This window comes from Antedon bifida, chromosome 11 (assembly GCF_963402885.1).
Source record: "Antedon bifida chromosome 11, ecAntBifi1.1, whole genome shotgun sequence".
Taxonomy (NCBI): Eukaryota; Metazoa; Echinodermata; class Crinoidea; order Comatulida; family Antedonidae; genus Antedon; species Antedon bifida.
In genome coordinates this window covers 18,920,977-18,936,802 of record NC_136236.1, presented here as the reverse complement: position 1 = coordinate 18,936,802, position 15,826 = coordinate 18,920,977, and the positions used below count along the sequence as shown (strand labels likewise).

The following is a 15,826-nucleotide window of genomic DNA, read 5'->3' as shown; positions in this document are numbered from 1 at the left end:
ACATGGTACATAATATAGGCCACTCGTTGCAAAGATGGTGGAAAAATCCAAAATGGCTGCCAGTAAACTAGGAAATCACATACAGTATCTGTGGACGGCAGACGTAATATGTAAATGAAGTAGCTGTAGTAAATGGTAGAGGTGGTATGTAAATTACAAGTAACTGTAAAAAAATCTATAAAAAAAAGTTATAACCAGTTCAGTTTCTGAAACCACATAAAATGTGGTATTTTTGGGAAAATAAAGATTGAGGGCGCTGTTCACATAAGTAAAAGTACACTTTTTTACCTGTAACTAACTAAGTTTTTGTCAGAATATTTTTTAAATGGTCTTATTTGATAGATAATTACATTTTCTTTATATTAAGAAAACAAATTTTACATTAAATATCCATAGTTCAGATAAATTTACGTTAAGTGCATAAAATCAGCAAATATAACACATTTTAATACATAACAAATACTATTGGATGTTAACAAATTACAAATTTAGTTATCATAAATAGGATTCTTTTACATTTTCATAGAATCTGTTTTATATTAAAACATATAAATATATATTTTTCCAACAATTTCTCATAAAAAAACTTTTACGACCACTAGTTTTCGAGATATAGAAATGTGTACTACCAGTACAGGTCAAAGGTCAATAACAAGAATCTGGGTAATTTTCTTGGAAAAGTTTGTATTAGACTGAATAGAAACATCCATCTTGTGATTAATTTGAGACCTATTTAAGGTTTGTCCAACTGTTAGTTACCAAGTTATATGACATGTAGGTCAAAGGTCAAAAATACCAAAAATCATACATCCGGTCATTTTTTGACAAATGTTTCCATTAGGACGAATATTAATATGCATCTTCCAAATAATTTGACACTAAAATTATTTAATTTAATGTAAGCGTTGCGGAGATATGGTTATTTTGTTTTCAATTGGATTAAAATATTCAAATTGAGGTCAAAGGTCAAGGAAAAACTTTAGAAATTTGATAACATGGGTTTTTATAACTAGCATGGTTAAAAAATTCATAAAATGCAATGCTTGCACTTTCCTTCTGATTTGTAGACTAAAATACATTAGGAATGGGCTATTTGTGACTTTGTATACGATTATATGTATTTCAATTTCAATGGCTACCATTTTTATTTTTGGGCGCCATCTTGGAACTCACTTTATATAATATTTCCTGAATCGGTTTTACTGACCTCAGAAATTCTCGATTCAGTACATTATTTGTCTATTTGTAACTTTTACAGCCAGAGATATACGATATACCAATTTACTGGCAGCCATTTTGGATTTTGGCCGCCATCTTGGAAAATCGGAAGCTGATCGGGTGGCTCCTAGGCAAAAATCAATTAGTACGCCTAAAAGAAGCCTCATGCCAAATTTGGTGCTTTTGTCCACCGTGTAACGTTTTAGTCGCTAAGCCACCTGACTATAATACCCAATTCCCACACGAACAAAAGGTAACAAGGTCTCCCTCCAAGATATTCGTACTCTACCACTAACATATTCACACATGTTGTAAAAACTAGTTTTGATGGAATGAAATAATAGTTAATTAAAAAAATAATAATTAATAATTCCACCAATTTCAAAATCAAACTTTTGAATGTCTGTATCAGTCTCACAAAGGCTGGTAAATCAAACTCACTGAGAGATTTGACATGGATGAAAGGAAGAAGCCCCAGATATATCATGTTATAGTGACTCTGTTGCTTTTGGAGTCCCATGACATTTTTGAATAAATAAATGAAAAAAAATTAATGAAATGAAAGGAATTACTACATCTAAAAACTTTGATTTAAAAAAAAGGCAGTTTAGTATTACCGTAGACTGTAATAAACACCCCAGGGGCATTGCATTTTTTTTAAGGGAAGCATTTGTTTTTTTTAAATTTTATTTTTAAGAGGTGAATCGTAACACCGAAAATTATAAAATCTGGTACAAGTACTGTAGGCAATAAGTTCTTTATTTGTCGAGGATCAAGTTATGCACGCTAATCTCTAGGCCTCTTGTTTGCAATATTGTGCTTGAGTTCTACTGAAGTAAATGTACGATCAAACAACAAGAGAATTTACTATAAAATCTCAGGGTAAATCATTTTATTTTATTTATTTTAATCATTTCGGCAGACATGATAAACTTACAAAACATAGAAATCAAACTACAATATTTAATGAAACTTTTGTTTTTAACAACACTGTACTGTCATGTAATCTGTAATCTGTGTCATTATCATAGAATTTGAGTCAAGACAACGAGTTGAGTCAACGTTTACAAAGAATTATGGAGAAATTAAAGGAAATAATTTGAAATAGTAAACACACCATTACAAACTGTTTTCTTTCTATTGTCAATTTTATAAACATTTATTATTAATAAGAAATATTTTCCTGATTTAAAGTATACAAAAAAACACATACATTCTCAAATTTATTAAATAAAGCTGTATGAAAGCATAAAACCATATCATATGTCCAAAACATAATATAGAACTTACTATGTAAAAAGGACCAAAAGCCATGTTATTAAGATCCATGCCACATGATGCTGGTGAAAGCTACAACAAAGATAGAATATGTGTTGTACCAATTTTACAAGTAATTAGCAGTTGTAATTAAGAATTTTAATAATAAAACTAAATAAAACAAGATTTTAAAATTAGAATAAAGAAACCTTGAAATATTTTTATTTTACTTGCAATGAGTGAGCAGTTTATACAATTAATTTATTTACAAAATTATCAACAAATATCATTATCAGTATGGTATAATATATTATTATTAATCATACAGTAAATAAGTTTCAAATACAGTATATGTTAAAAGAGGTAAAATATTTAATGTAAAAATAATTTGAAGATAAGTTTTTAGACAAGAACAATGAACAAAATCGATGTAGAACGGTAAATTCATTTCAAGGGCATAAAATTAATTCTGGTCATCAATCAATTTAACTAAACCACCGCGACCTCCGCCAGGGAATGGATCCTAAATCTCGATTCTGATCCAATAAAAATGTATAGACTCTACGTATATATTCCCTGCAAACCCAAGAGACATACATAACACTACATACTAATTAGTAAAAAAATAAACATGATGAATTTATGATGACTGGTTGTAAAGAAATTAAAAAGTATGATTTTAGGAAATCACAGGTAAAACTATTGATTGCATCTACAAACTTTGATAGATTTTTCCATAGTGTAAGGTAAAATCTTGCTAACAAACAGACCAATAAATTTTATAACATCTTTAGCGAACGTAATAAAGAGTTTTAATATGTGTAACAAAATCACCATAATTTACTTCCAAAAATGCTGAGCAAGTTATTTTATATAAACTGCAATTTATTTCTTGCCACATTCAACAAAAATAAATTACCCATGGCAATACATATTAAATGTGACATATCTAGAATGATTAAAATGACAGTGGAGTCATAAAGGTTTCATTGCAAAATGTTCACCCATCACACCGTAAAACACAGTCGCCAGCTGTCCATCTAAACATACCTTTCACAAGAATATTACCAGTTCTCCTTGAGTAGCATATAATAGTTGGTATCTCATTATAGACTCACAACCAGTTTAATGTAAGTTAACAGTTGCTTGCATACTACCCCGTTTGTCAATATAGGCATAGGCATAGGGCTGGAGAGTCTTCCTAGTTGGCAAAGGACTTGGTTCAGGTGGCTCAAGAGTGGCATAAGCCTGCACTTCAATTCCATAGTTTTTAGAATGTTCTCTTTGGGGTCTTTGGTGTCTTTGGTGGTTATAACGTCTCAGCTGAGGTTGCCCGCTAAGTTGCTTATTTTTCACAGATGATTGCAACCATTTTTTCGCAGACAAAGTCGTCAAACACAAAACCGCTAACAGCATAATGGTCATTACAAAAGTTGTAGGTATGGCAACTAAAAGCGCATCTTTTTTTGTCATCTCTTTTGGTGTTTCTGATGATGACCTGGAAAAGAAATTTTCACTTTCTAAATCGCAAGACAACTCAAGAACTTTTGTAATTGGTTCTCCAACACGTACTAGTGGCGTGTGACATGGAATGACCTTTTCCGTTGCTAGTTCTGGATGTTGGTCAAGATATTGAAGTAAACCAAATAAGCTGCAGTCACAATTCCAATAATTCTCGTCTAAATACAACTTTAATAAATGCCTTAAAGGAATGATGGATTCCTTCTGAATGGTTTTCAACTTGTTGCTGTTAAGCCACAGGTGTCTGAGTTTCGGCATTCCTTTAAATGCATCGAGGCTCAATTCAGAAAGTTTCATGTGGTCTAATTGTAAATCCTCAAGGTATGTGAACCTGCCAAATGAAGAACCAGATATTTCGCGAATTGGATTATTACCGAGATAAAGCTCTCTCAGCGTTAACTGTAAAGATGCCGACTTGCCAACAGCTTTAGGAACAGATGATAAATTATTATTCTCAAGTCCAAGTTCAGTAAGGCGACCAAAGTTACCAAATGCATCTTTATCAATGGTTGTTATAAAGTTGTTTCCAAGATCCAGAAATTTAAGTCGTGTAAGCTCTTTAAACTCAGATGAAATTGAGACAAGTTTATTTCGAGTCAAGTATAGCAACTCCAAGTCCAATAAGCCGTTAAGAGTCTTGTCCGTTAAGGTTGAAATACTATTTGATTGCAAATAGAGTTCTTGCAAGTGGACGAGATCATAGAACGTGTTATCATGTATTACTTTTATCCGGTTGTTCGACAGATCTAATGTGGTCAACTGGACGAGATCTTTCAATAACTCTGCTTGGATATTCTCAATCCTGTTGTGCGATAATATCAGAGTTTCCAGACTTCGCACAGGGCGGAACAATTCAGGCATTAGAAAAACAAGATTGTTACCGGACAGGTTCAACATCTGTAAATTATTCAGGCCTAGAAACGCACTAATCTGAATTGTATTGATACGATTATTGGAAAGATCTAATGAATGAAGATTAGTCAAAGTTACAAATGAATTTGAACGAACCTGTTTTATAAAGTTATTTTTAAGTATGACAATCTCTGCCTTGTATGGGATATTCATGGGAACAGACCTATATCCTCGCGAAGAGCAGTTGTAATATGTTCCTGAGAGGTTACTGTAGGCATCACATTGTGTAGTGGTTGACTGTGAGATTACAACAGTAACTATCCAAGCTAGACACGCAATAACTAGTTTCCACATGGTGACTTGATAAGTAGACATCTTTCAGTAATCTTGCTACAATGTCAAATTACAGTGATTTTTCACATTCCATTTTCATTTCAACAATGTCTACATTATCCATTTTCAGTGTAATGCAGCTTTTACAGATGATAGTAAAACTCATAAATATCTGAAAACCATATATGGTACGTGTCAACTCTGCTAATTTCAGAAGAAGAATGAAATCTTAATATACATCTGAAGTTAATCATATAAGATAGACAATAGACTTAACTGATAAAAGCATAGACACCTTCAGTATGACTAAACATGACCCGTTTTCCTGAAGATCTACCCAAGGAAGATACACCGATCAAGAGCCTACTTCAGTGGAGGAATTTTACCCAAGGGGCTTACTAGAAACAACTTGATTGAACAAGCAGAGATTAACAACAATAGATTTGGGATATGACTATTTCCATGTATCTATTTTAGTGAAAATATTGAATCAGGTAAAACAAAAAAGAAGCTTGTTTTACGGTACTTGATACTTTGTATGTAGGAAATCTTAAAAATATTGAATAGAACTAATTGCATAAATGGGTAATACTAACTATCTATTATTGTAACATTGCATAATAAATATGATTCATTGTAAATGGAAGAGACAATTTGTGATGTAAAAATGAATAAAAACAGGAAGTGTAGGTATTCAAAAACATGCATGACAGCTTGCGGTGTTGATGTGTAACTGGCTAGACAGGTAGATGGACATAAAACATGTTGAAAAAGACGTCACAAATTATTGCGATTTTCACATAAAAAATTCATTTCAGTTTCATCTTATTGTTCCTCCCAGAACTTTTCCAGTTCTCTGGAAGTACAGTAATATAAACAATACTCAATCTTATTCATTTTAGTATAAAACAAACACATAACACAAATATGATTATTATTGATCATCTTTATTAAACTGGGCAAAAATTATCTTGATAAAGTTATTAAATTACAAAAAAAAATTAATTTACTTTATAATAATCAACTACTAATATTTACATTATCTAATAATATATAATAAGTATATACATCTGTTTTATGATTGTTTAGTAAGTTTTTTAGGTAATCAACCACGCACAAGCTTTTTTGAGAGATATTTTCCCTTAGAAACATTTAGCATTTGAAATTTCAGATTGGACATTAGTTTGAGGGTTACACAGAACGTTATTGAGGACACTTGCGATATTAGTGTGTCCTTAATGGCAATATCCCCTGAATAGGGATTATAGGCGGCCATTTATGCAAGGTAAATATTTATCATTAAAAAAATCTGGGAGGTGCTGGTCAGTACCAAATGCAACAATAGGAAAACACAGAAACACAGGCTATTAAATATGTAGCCGTTAGGGCAGATGTCCATTTGTGAGGTGGCTGCTCAATATTATAACTACTTTAAAATTAAAATATTTGGCTGAGATAATTTCCTTCGATATCGGGCATTTCTTTGGTCATCGTAGCAGTTTTTTTATTGTCTGGAACCGTTATTGGTTTCAAATATATATTTGCCATCGGAGCATAAGTTGATTGTTCTATCGCGCTTGGTGATAAATAACCGTCAGTGCCAATGTTTTCTTGAAAATTGTTAATTCTCCGATTTTGAATTTTTGAGTCAATTGTGTCATACTGGTTTGCGTACTCTGGTCTTAATGTACCAAAGCTCAGATAATAAGGAATTGATGCCTCATTAGAATTAGCATTAGGAGGTATAGGTAGAGTTCTTGTTAAATTTGGTGATGCTTGTTGAGTCGGTGACGGATCCGTCGTTGATTGTCGAGGCGCAGGTGTGAGAGGATAATTTGCAATTTTCCTTTTAACTATGTAACGGGCAAAGATAATTACAAAGATGACAAAAACAATGGGAATAACGACACTAACAGCTACTATTCTTCTATTCTTTTGCTGCTTATCCCCTGTAACTGGATCTCTACACACAGTCGCAGTTTCAATCGGCTCGCCTAATAATTCAGGTGGCGTTTGGCAAGTGACCTCTGACGAAGCTAAAATTTGAACCATGTTTGGAATAGAACGAAGAAATTCAAACAATGTGCAATCACACTGCCATGGATTTTTTCTGAGGTCAAGGGTCATCAGTGTTTGATGGTTCATGAAAATTCCCGCTTGTAAAGTTCTTAGTTTGTTTTCCTGTAAATTAAGAGAGGTGAGCCTTGTAGCTTGTACAAATGCATTCGCATCAACTTCTTGTATATAATTAACACTCAAATCAAGTTCTGTTAACATTCTCAGCTGTAAATAATCATTCTTGTCCACTCTAGATATCCTATTCCCATTCAGCTTAATTACTTCTAAAAGTCGATATTCTGAAAATGCTGGAGTGGAATCCAATATGTTTTCAGACAACAGAATCTCTCTTAGCTGCAAAGGTCCTGAAAGTATATTCATTGGTAGCATCTTAATGTTGTTCTTACTCAAGTCAAGACGTTCTAGGAGATCAATATCTAATAGAGATCTTTTAATATCCTCTATCCGGTTTCTGGAAAGATCCAAAATGCGAAGTTTTGCTTGCCTGCTAAACATACTTTCATCCAAATTAGCTATACTATTCCCAGCCAAATTCAGAACTTCTAATACATTAGCTGAACGAAAGAAAGACTTTTTCCAAACTTGTATATTGTTGTCAGCAACCTGTAAGTCTCTCACTGCTTCTAGTTCTGTGAACAGTTCTGTAGGAAGTGAACTTAATGCATTCCTTGTAAGATTAAGTGTACTAATTTTTGGATTAGCAAGTCCATTGAATATTGACAAATTAAAACTTGTTAAATAATTATATGAAAGATCTAAGTTCTCAAGATTGACTTGGCTCTGAAATAATAATGGTTTAAGTTCTCGGAGCTGGTTAGAACTTAGATTTAAATGAAGCAAATTATTCAAATCAGCAAAACCCTGAAATTCAATTGTGTGTATTTGATTCTGAGAAACATCAAGATATCGTAAAGTTTTCAAAATCTTTAAAGTTTGAAGAAGAAATGTCTTTTATTGCATTTTCTTGAAGTAGAAGAGTTTGTAAGTTCCGCAAATCATTCAAAATAGGAATCTCAAGTAACTGGTTGTCATTAAGCGCCAATACACTAAGTTGTTGCAAGCTTCGCAAGACTGAAGAGTCCAAACTCGTTAGTTTATTTGTAGACAAATTTAAGTGGCGTAATGCTGGCAGATTTGAAAATGCATTTTGTTCTATAGTTATTAGTTGGTTTTGAGAGATGTCCAATTCAATTAGTTGAGTAGAATACCGAAAAACTTGAGATGAAATTGCTTGTAAACTGTTGTTTCGCAGTATAAGCACAGTAACGTCTGCTCTAAGTGGTTCTGTAATTTCGGTCATTCCCTGGTTACTGCAATCGCAAATCACAAAGCCAGAACCACTGGTGAAGTGACAAGACCTAGAGATCTGTCCTTTTACTAATTTCCACATGAAGAATGTGACAAAAAGTCTTACAGTGTAATATTTGAAAGGCATTGTTGTCAACTGTTGATTTAGTGGATTTTTAAGAAGTGCTTTCATAAAGACAACAACACTCAATATAAGCAGAAAGATATGATTATTCAGGAAATAATTGGGATTTTATGTTGATATAAAAATTACAATGATGTATCAGAAATTTAAAATACTACTATACCAAACACATGGGAAACAGATGGGTAGTTTCACTATTAATATTAGAAGTTTAATCCTACAATAAAAATAATTTAATCTGTCAAAATCCATGAGATTTCAAATACAAGTTACAAAATATTTTGATACTTTTTTCTATAAAGATTTAGTTGAAAAGCATATTGTAGAATATGGTATTAGTTTTAATTAAAATAAATATACCTTTAAAGTAATGGGTTGATCTAAAAAAACAATAAGGATGTACACCTATTGACAATTTCCTATGTCGTAAAAAAGGGCGTCACAATATTATATATTATTGCCTGTACCAAACAACCCTACATTCCGGTTATTTCCTATGATTCTGACCTTTTGAATGTGAAAATAATTCATAAATTAAGGATGGTTACAGTAAAACTTCTAAGAAATGTGTTAAAAAGACAAATTATGTACAATTATTATTATTAAACACAAAGAATAATGGGTTTAAAGCAAAGATTACAAATTAGGGGAATTAGAATTTTATGATTGATGCATTTTGTTTAATAGTCTTTATTCTAAATGATTTTTGTTTTATATTATTCTACTGCAAGTATTGCAATAACTGCAGTAAAGTAATTTTGAAATTTTGAGAGTCCCTTTATGTTTTCTGGACCTAATTGATATAGACCAATCTTGCTTAATCCATATCAATACAATTTTCTAACTTAAGCTAAACATATTTATTCTCGCAATACATTCAATAATCCCTGTATTCTCTTTGTATGAAAAATCTTTTATTATTTATCTTAAATCAGTTAATTTTATTTGGATTTTTTTCCCTATTTGAATTCATATTGAGCAAGCCATCTGCATCATTTTTCTTTTTCAGTTCAGCTAAGATGGACACCTATACAAGAATAATACAGGAACTTAGAAGTAGCAGTTATGGACAGACCAAATGAAAAATGAAATGATAATCATGACAAATCCGCCTGAGAAACAAAATAAATAATCAGAAAGGACGTCATAACTACTCAATACTGGTTTATTGTCGCTCAGAACAAAGTGCTTTCTGTTTCTATAAACATCAATCATCACTTCATTCTGCAAGTCATAATCAATGAATCAGCCGCAACCCGAGGTTGTCAATATCATCAAACTTAAACACAAAATCACGCCTCAAGCTAGATAATTAGCAATCCACCACAATTATTGGCGATTATCAAACCTAAACATAGTCTCTGTGCAGAGAACTACTGAGCAGGCAGCGGTCGGTAAAATTATCCATTGGGTGGTGAATGGGCGACTTAATTTGTCAAAAGTAAGTTCAGTGCAGTTTCTCTGTAACGGTAGTAAAGTGTAACTGCAGTGATGTAATCTACCTTGATGGTATGCTTTTCTGGCATACATTTGGAACTTGTATTAGCTAGTGTAATTAGTTGAGATGATGGCAGTGTATAGACTGGTGGGCTTAGTATTGTCATTGCTACAGTACATTGTTTGCAGGAAGTTATATAGAATAAATCATTATATTGTGGCACAATTGCAAGCATAAAAATGGTGAAATGAGTCATCTTAATTAATTTTGGACCAAAAAGAGTAGAGCGTTTAAGCAACAGGCCCCGCATTTTAGGGAAATAGTACCCAAATTAATGACAATGACACTCCCATGTAGTGCACCAGCAAACCCATGCTTTCATGTCAACTCAAAGTGGCCAGTGAGACCTCAGTTATACTGGCTTTATAAACTTTTCCTCTTAATCTTCTTTTTCTTGAAATTCAACATACAGTACATCAGAATAGAATTTGCCCTCCCCATGAACTTGCTAAAGGATGTCTGAAGATGCATCTAAATATAGACTTTACAAATTCTTAAGGCCTTGACTGACCATTGAAACAATACCTATGATGTAATCAAAATATACAAGGACAATATGCAGTGAATGACCACTGTGTCTAGAGATTGAATCCTTCTGTCAATTTGATTATTGTGATATTGCAAACATTATTCCTTTAGCAAGGACACTGAGCTTGCCTTGCCAAGTTTGCCTTGCTTGCAACAAAGATTAACTATTTACAGGAATAAAACATAATGATAATGGAGATAATAACAGGAAAAGGGGGCATATGGTGAATCGGGGAAGAGAGAGAAATTGTAATTTAGCTCTTCCCTGGGTGAATGATGAAAGGTTAAATATCAACTCGGCGTTGCCTCGTTCACCTCATGCCATTATTTGTACATTACACTCATAAACATTCATTATTTGTACATTACACTCATAAACATTCATTATTTGTACCATTACACTCATAAACATTCATTATTTGTATAATAGACGATTTCTATGGTTTGATGTGTTTTGCAAAATACTCTAGTGCATGTTTCAAGTTGAGAAGTCTGTTAATAGTATTTTGAGGATGCTGTAGAATGATGTTCAATTAATGAATGTTGGCAACTACATTAGATAATCCATTAGTTGCTTTTTTTGCCAGATTAGACATGTGTCAAAAACAGGAAAGTGTGTGACATATAAAACCAATTTTATTATAAATCAATTTAAACAAAAATTAAATTAACATTCTTTCAACATGTTGATTTTACATACTTGTACGCCTTATGTTGTGTTATTACACTACATTTTTTTAAACATTTCAATTTTGATTCAATTTATAGTTAATATTATTTATTTTTATATTCCTTTTATGTTGTGTATTTATGTACTGTAGTACCAAGCCAATAATGAAGATATTCCAAGTGAACAAGAACAATATACAAAGGCTCTCACTTATAATATGGATAATATTGTTTCAAACATGACCAACCATATATTATGCATGCTTATATAATTATAATTTGATATTTTGTATTATATGAAAACACTATAGTACAAAGCTGGATTTTATTAAATAAATATTAAAAATTAAGTCTAAATTTGTAACAGCTCTGATTTTTCTAGCACAAAATATAGTGTGAAAAATATACAGGGAGTATATTTTTTTGGAAGCAGAAACAATAATTCATCATCCAGACAATGCATATTGCTGCGACGAGTAATGTATCTTTTTCTGCACCATACAAGAGGTTGAAATAGAATAAATAGAATGTCTAGATACAGTACGGTACTAATAAATGTTCAATAAATGTCTTCTTTCTGGTCAGAGTCCTGGAACCAGCTCGGATGGTCTCTTGGTTGTGAGTATGGCTGGGCATATGGACTAGCATACTCACCCCCAGGGGTGGGTACATTAATAGACAAATAAGAGCCCTGTCGGTCAAGATTCGGCCGAGTCGTACGATGTAACTTGCGTTCATGGAATATACTGCTATGGTTATGGTAGCGAGTGCTATTGGTTCCATTACGTGGTGGCAGGGTTAACGGTGATGAGCTTGACATTGAGTTCAAAGATGCAAAAGAAGGCAGAGACATTGCTCTTGCTGTATTGCCATCAGATGGAATAGTCTTAGCATATATCGGATTCTTATGTCCTGCAGTTATGCATATGCAAGCAACAATAAGGAACATTAACACAATAGCACCAACAATGATTGGAATCAGAATTTCAATTTCCATTACGCTAAACGCACCATTATCTTCCAAGCATTCTTTCACAGCAAATGCCACTTCCAAAGTTACACCAGATAAAATTGGGGGAGAATGACAAACTGGTTTTTCATCAATTCCACTAGAGATACCCCTTGAATCCATGTAAGACCAAAAATAATGAAGATCACACTGGCAATCCCAGAGGTTTCCCTGGATGTGGATTGCTGTAAGTCGTGGTAGAAAACCAAGAATTCCTTTGTGAAGCGTTGTCAACTGGTTTCCGTCCAACCATAACTGAAGTAATCGTGGCATTTGAGTAAAGGCATCAATTGGAAGACTTTTTAACTGAGTGTTACTCAAACGAAGTAATTGTAATGATGAGAATCTGCCAAAGCTGGTGGCACTAATCTCTTTTATCGGATTATCTGCTAATGATAATCCTTTTAATGTCTGAGAACCGGTTTTAGAATGTCCAATTCCTTCAGGAATATAAGTCAAATTATTATGGTCAATTCGTATTTCAATTATGCGTGCGCATTGATCAAAAGTATCCACTGGAATATAAGATATCATATTATCAGATAGCAGAACAGTTTCCAAGTTAAACAATGGATGCATAATTTTTCCGACATTTTTCAACCTATTATTACGCAAATCTAATACTTTCAGGGTGCGAAGTCCAATAAAAACATCGGCAGGCAATACTTCAATCTGGTTATTTCTTAAATCAAGCATCACTAGTTGCGGCAAAAGTAAGAAAGATCGACCAGCAACGATCTGTAATCTATTATCATTTAAGTTCAAGACATTTAGGTTGGACAGATGTTTGAATGAATTGATTGATATCTCAACTATTTTGTTTCCTTGTAAATTTAAATGTTTCAGACTACTAAAACCATTCTGGAAGCTGAGTGGAATAGAAAACAGCTGATTGTTTTGCAGATCTAATCTTGTCATCATGCTCAAATCAAGAAATGCATTTTCATCAATGTTTGTCAATTGGTTATTATTCAACTTTAGAACTTCCAATCGAACCAAAGATGAAAAAGCCTTATTCTGAATGATGTTTAGGCTGTTGTCACTGAGGTCAAGGGTCACTACATACCTAAGCCCTTTAAATGAATCTGCATACAACTTGACCAAATGATTTGATGATATGTTAAGAATTCTAAGGGCTATTAAACCAGTCCAAGCAGAACTTGTTACGAATCTTAGTGAATTGTGGGATATGATCAACTCCTGTAGACGGTTTAAGTGTCCAATCGTTGGTGGAACACGAAGATTGTTATGAGTGAGGTTCAGGACTTGCAAGTATCTGGTATCAGTAAATGTACGTGGTGGAATTTCAAGTAACTTATTATTAGCAAGATCAATAACTGTTAAATTACTCAAGCCGTCAAAAGCATGCGGATGAATTGCTTGTATAATATTTGAATTTAAATATAGCTTTTCAAGTTGTTTGAATCGCACAAATGTATGTCGTTCTATGTTACTAATCTCATTAGCACTTAAATCAAGTATAAAGCAATCATCCGGAACATAGCTAGGAACAAGATGTAATGAACGTCCGCTACAGTCGCACACTTTACCCAATGCGGACATAAACGTATCGCAAATATCCTTACCGCTCAAAAATTCATTCGGTAATGACAATCTTTGACAGGATACCAGTTGAATAGTAAATAAAATCCAATAAAGGAAGGTTTGTACTTGTGCACCCATAGTAAATTTTGCAATTATTCTTTTTCAGAGTAATTTTTTGTAGGTTTTTACAACAAATCAGTAATCTCCCAATATCTTTAAACTTGTAGCCTAGCAGCCTCAATAAAAATCCTTGACGTCTTCCTGTTGTTGTACATCAATTAATCGGGGTCCTCTACCCACAACCGCAATAAATGCTAAATAAATGATGTATTATCCTATTTAATCTCCTGAAGAAACTTGCAAATCTGTTTCATAAACAAGCTATAAAATAAAAAATGATTTGAAAAATGCTTCACTTGATGCATATAAATAAATCCTGTGTCAAATCATGACTATATAAGCCATGATTTAAATATGAAATTGAGATAGAAAATGAATTTGAACTATTATAATCCTGGCTGAAATGTTGAAGGCTTTCACACATGATACTGAGTTTCTCAGTCCCTATTGGACTAGTAATACCGAGATAGGAAATTTGCACTAATTACATAAAGTGATGACGTGAAATCGAAAACCACATGTTCACCAGTCAGAGTTTAAACAACTTGCTTTTCCACTATACAATTTTCAGATAAAATAAGTACCAGTATGATTACATATTATTCATGAGGCCCATAATCCTAGAAAATTTATAATTTTTATTTTATAACACTGAATTTAATAGCGCAACAGGTTAACGGAAAAACAGATTACAAGTTCATATCCTTTTACCACCTAAAAAGATTCAAATGTAAAACTGTCTGGAAATATTATAGATAAAATCATTTACTTTTACTAGGAAATGAGACTCGAAACATGAACAAAATAAATCTTAAAGAAATATTTTGTAAATCTACAACTAAAATTGGTCTGGAATTGATTAAAACAAGTCTATATTTTAAAATATATTGTCTTTTCAATATAAAATTTAATGACAAAAAGAGAGATCGACGTTTCGGTACCATCATAGAACCATTTTCAAGATCAAGTGAATACAAAACAATAATAATTATAATATATAATACTTTTGTTATTACTTAATTAGCCCTCAGTAGCATTTCCTGTCACCAACTTTGGTGCTTAGTGCACATAATTATTATTGTGAAACGTCAATCTCTCTTTTTGTCATTAAATTTTATTTTGAAATTATATAGTTAATTCGTAATATATTGTCTCCCTGAAAAAATATTTTATTTAATATGCCATTTAATGTCACATTATTTACCTTAATTCTTGGTTATCACCGCAGCTGCAGGCCTAGACAGGTGTCTTATATTTCCCACCTCCTAGGCCTCATCACAATTTTAATTAATTCAGCTGCAAGCTTAAAATTAAAGCCCGAGTCCAAAGCCACTTGATTTTCTTTTTTGATTGATACTAGATTAATTCCTTCCCTCCACGTGACCTGAACCTAGTACAGTACTAACACTCCATCCTCCAATTTTTCCACATTCTTGGCGATAAAAACCAGAATAATTTTGGGTCTTTGAAACTTGCAGAAAAAATAACTAACCATTCTTGGCAGTGGAAACATAACAGATTGTCTATTACTGGATAAATGGCAGATAAAGCACCTAACTGATTGTCATCCACGCCAAACCGGTTATCGCTATGTAAATTGACCACTGTTGACCTTCAGGCAACTACTATTGCATCTTTAACGTTTGACCGACGCATTGCATTTTGGGTATTTTTATTTTAAATTTTAGGAGAAAAATCAGTCGCTATAAAATTACATCTTAATATAAACAGTTTATTCGGTGCTATGTAGCAGAAAGTCCAGGTC

The 15,826-nt window shown here is 32.7% G+C and overlaps 3 protein-coding genes and 1 pseudogene across 4 annotated transcripts in view; all 4 read right to left on the bottom strand.

The window, feature by feature from the left end:
* The window catches only part of LOC144856524 (inhibitor of growth protein 3-like), a 141,231-nt gene that overhangs the window by 55,039 nt on the left and 70,366 nt on the right, over window positions 1-15,826 (bottom strand). The gene's annotated exons all lie outside the window — the stretch shown is intronic.
* LOC144855250 (protein artemis-like) overlaps window positions 1-15,826 on the bottom strand; it is a 61,749-nt gene that overhangs the window by 10,374 nt on the left and 35,549 nt on the right. The gene's annotated exons all lie outside the window — the stretch shown is intronic.
* Window positions 2,143-5,513, bottom strand: LOC144856517 (uncharacterized). Its single transcript, XM_078714529.1, has one exon. It carries the CDS (start codon window positions 5,221-5,223, stop codon window positions 3,601-3,603), a length of 1,623 nt encoding a protein of 540 aa, XP_078570655.1. The 5' UTR covers window positions 5,224-5,513; the 3' UTR covers window positions 2,143-3,600.
* On the bottom strand, window positions 6,489-14,390 carry LOC144856147 (uncharacterized; annotated as a pseudogene).

Bases quoted from the DNA above. Each gene is read 5' to 3' on its own strand.
- LOC144856517 (XM_078714529.1), bottom strand. From the start codon at position 5,223: ATGTCTACTTATCAAGTCACCATGTGGAAACTAGTTATTGCGTGTCTA.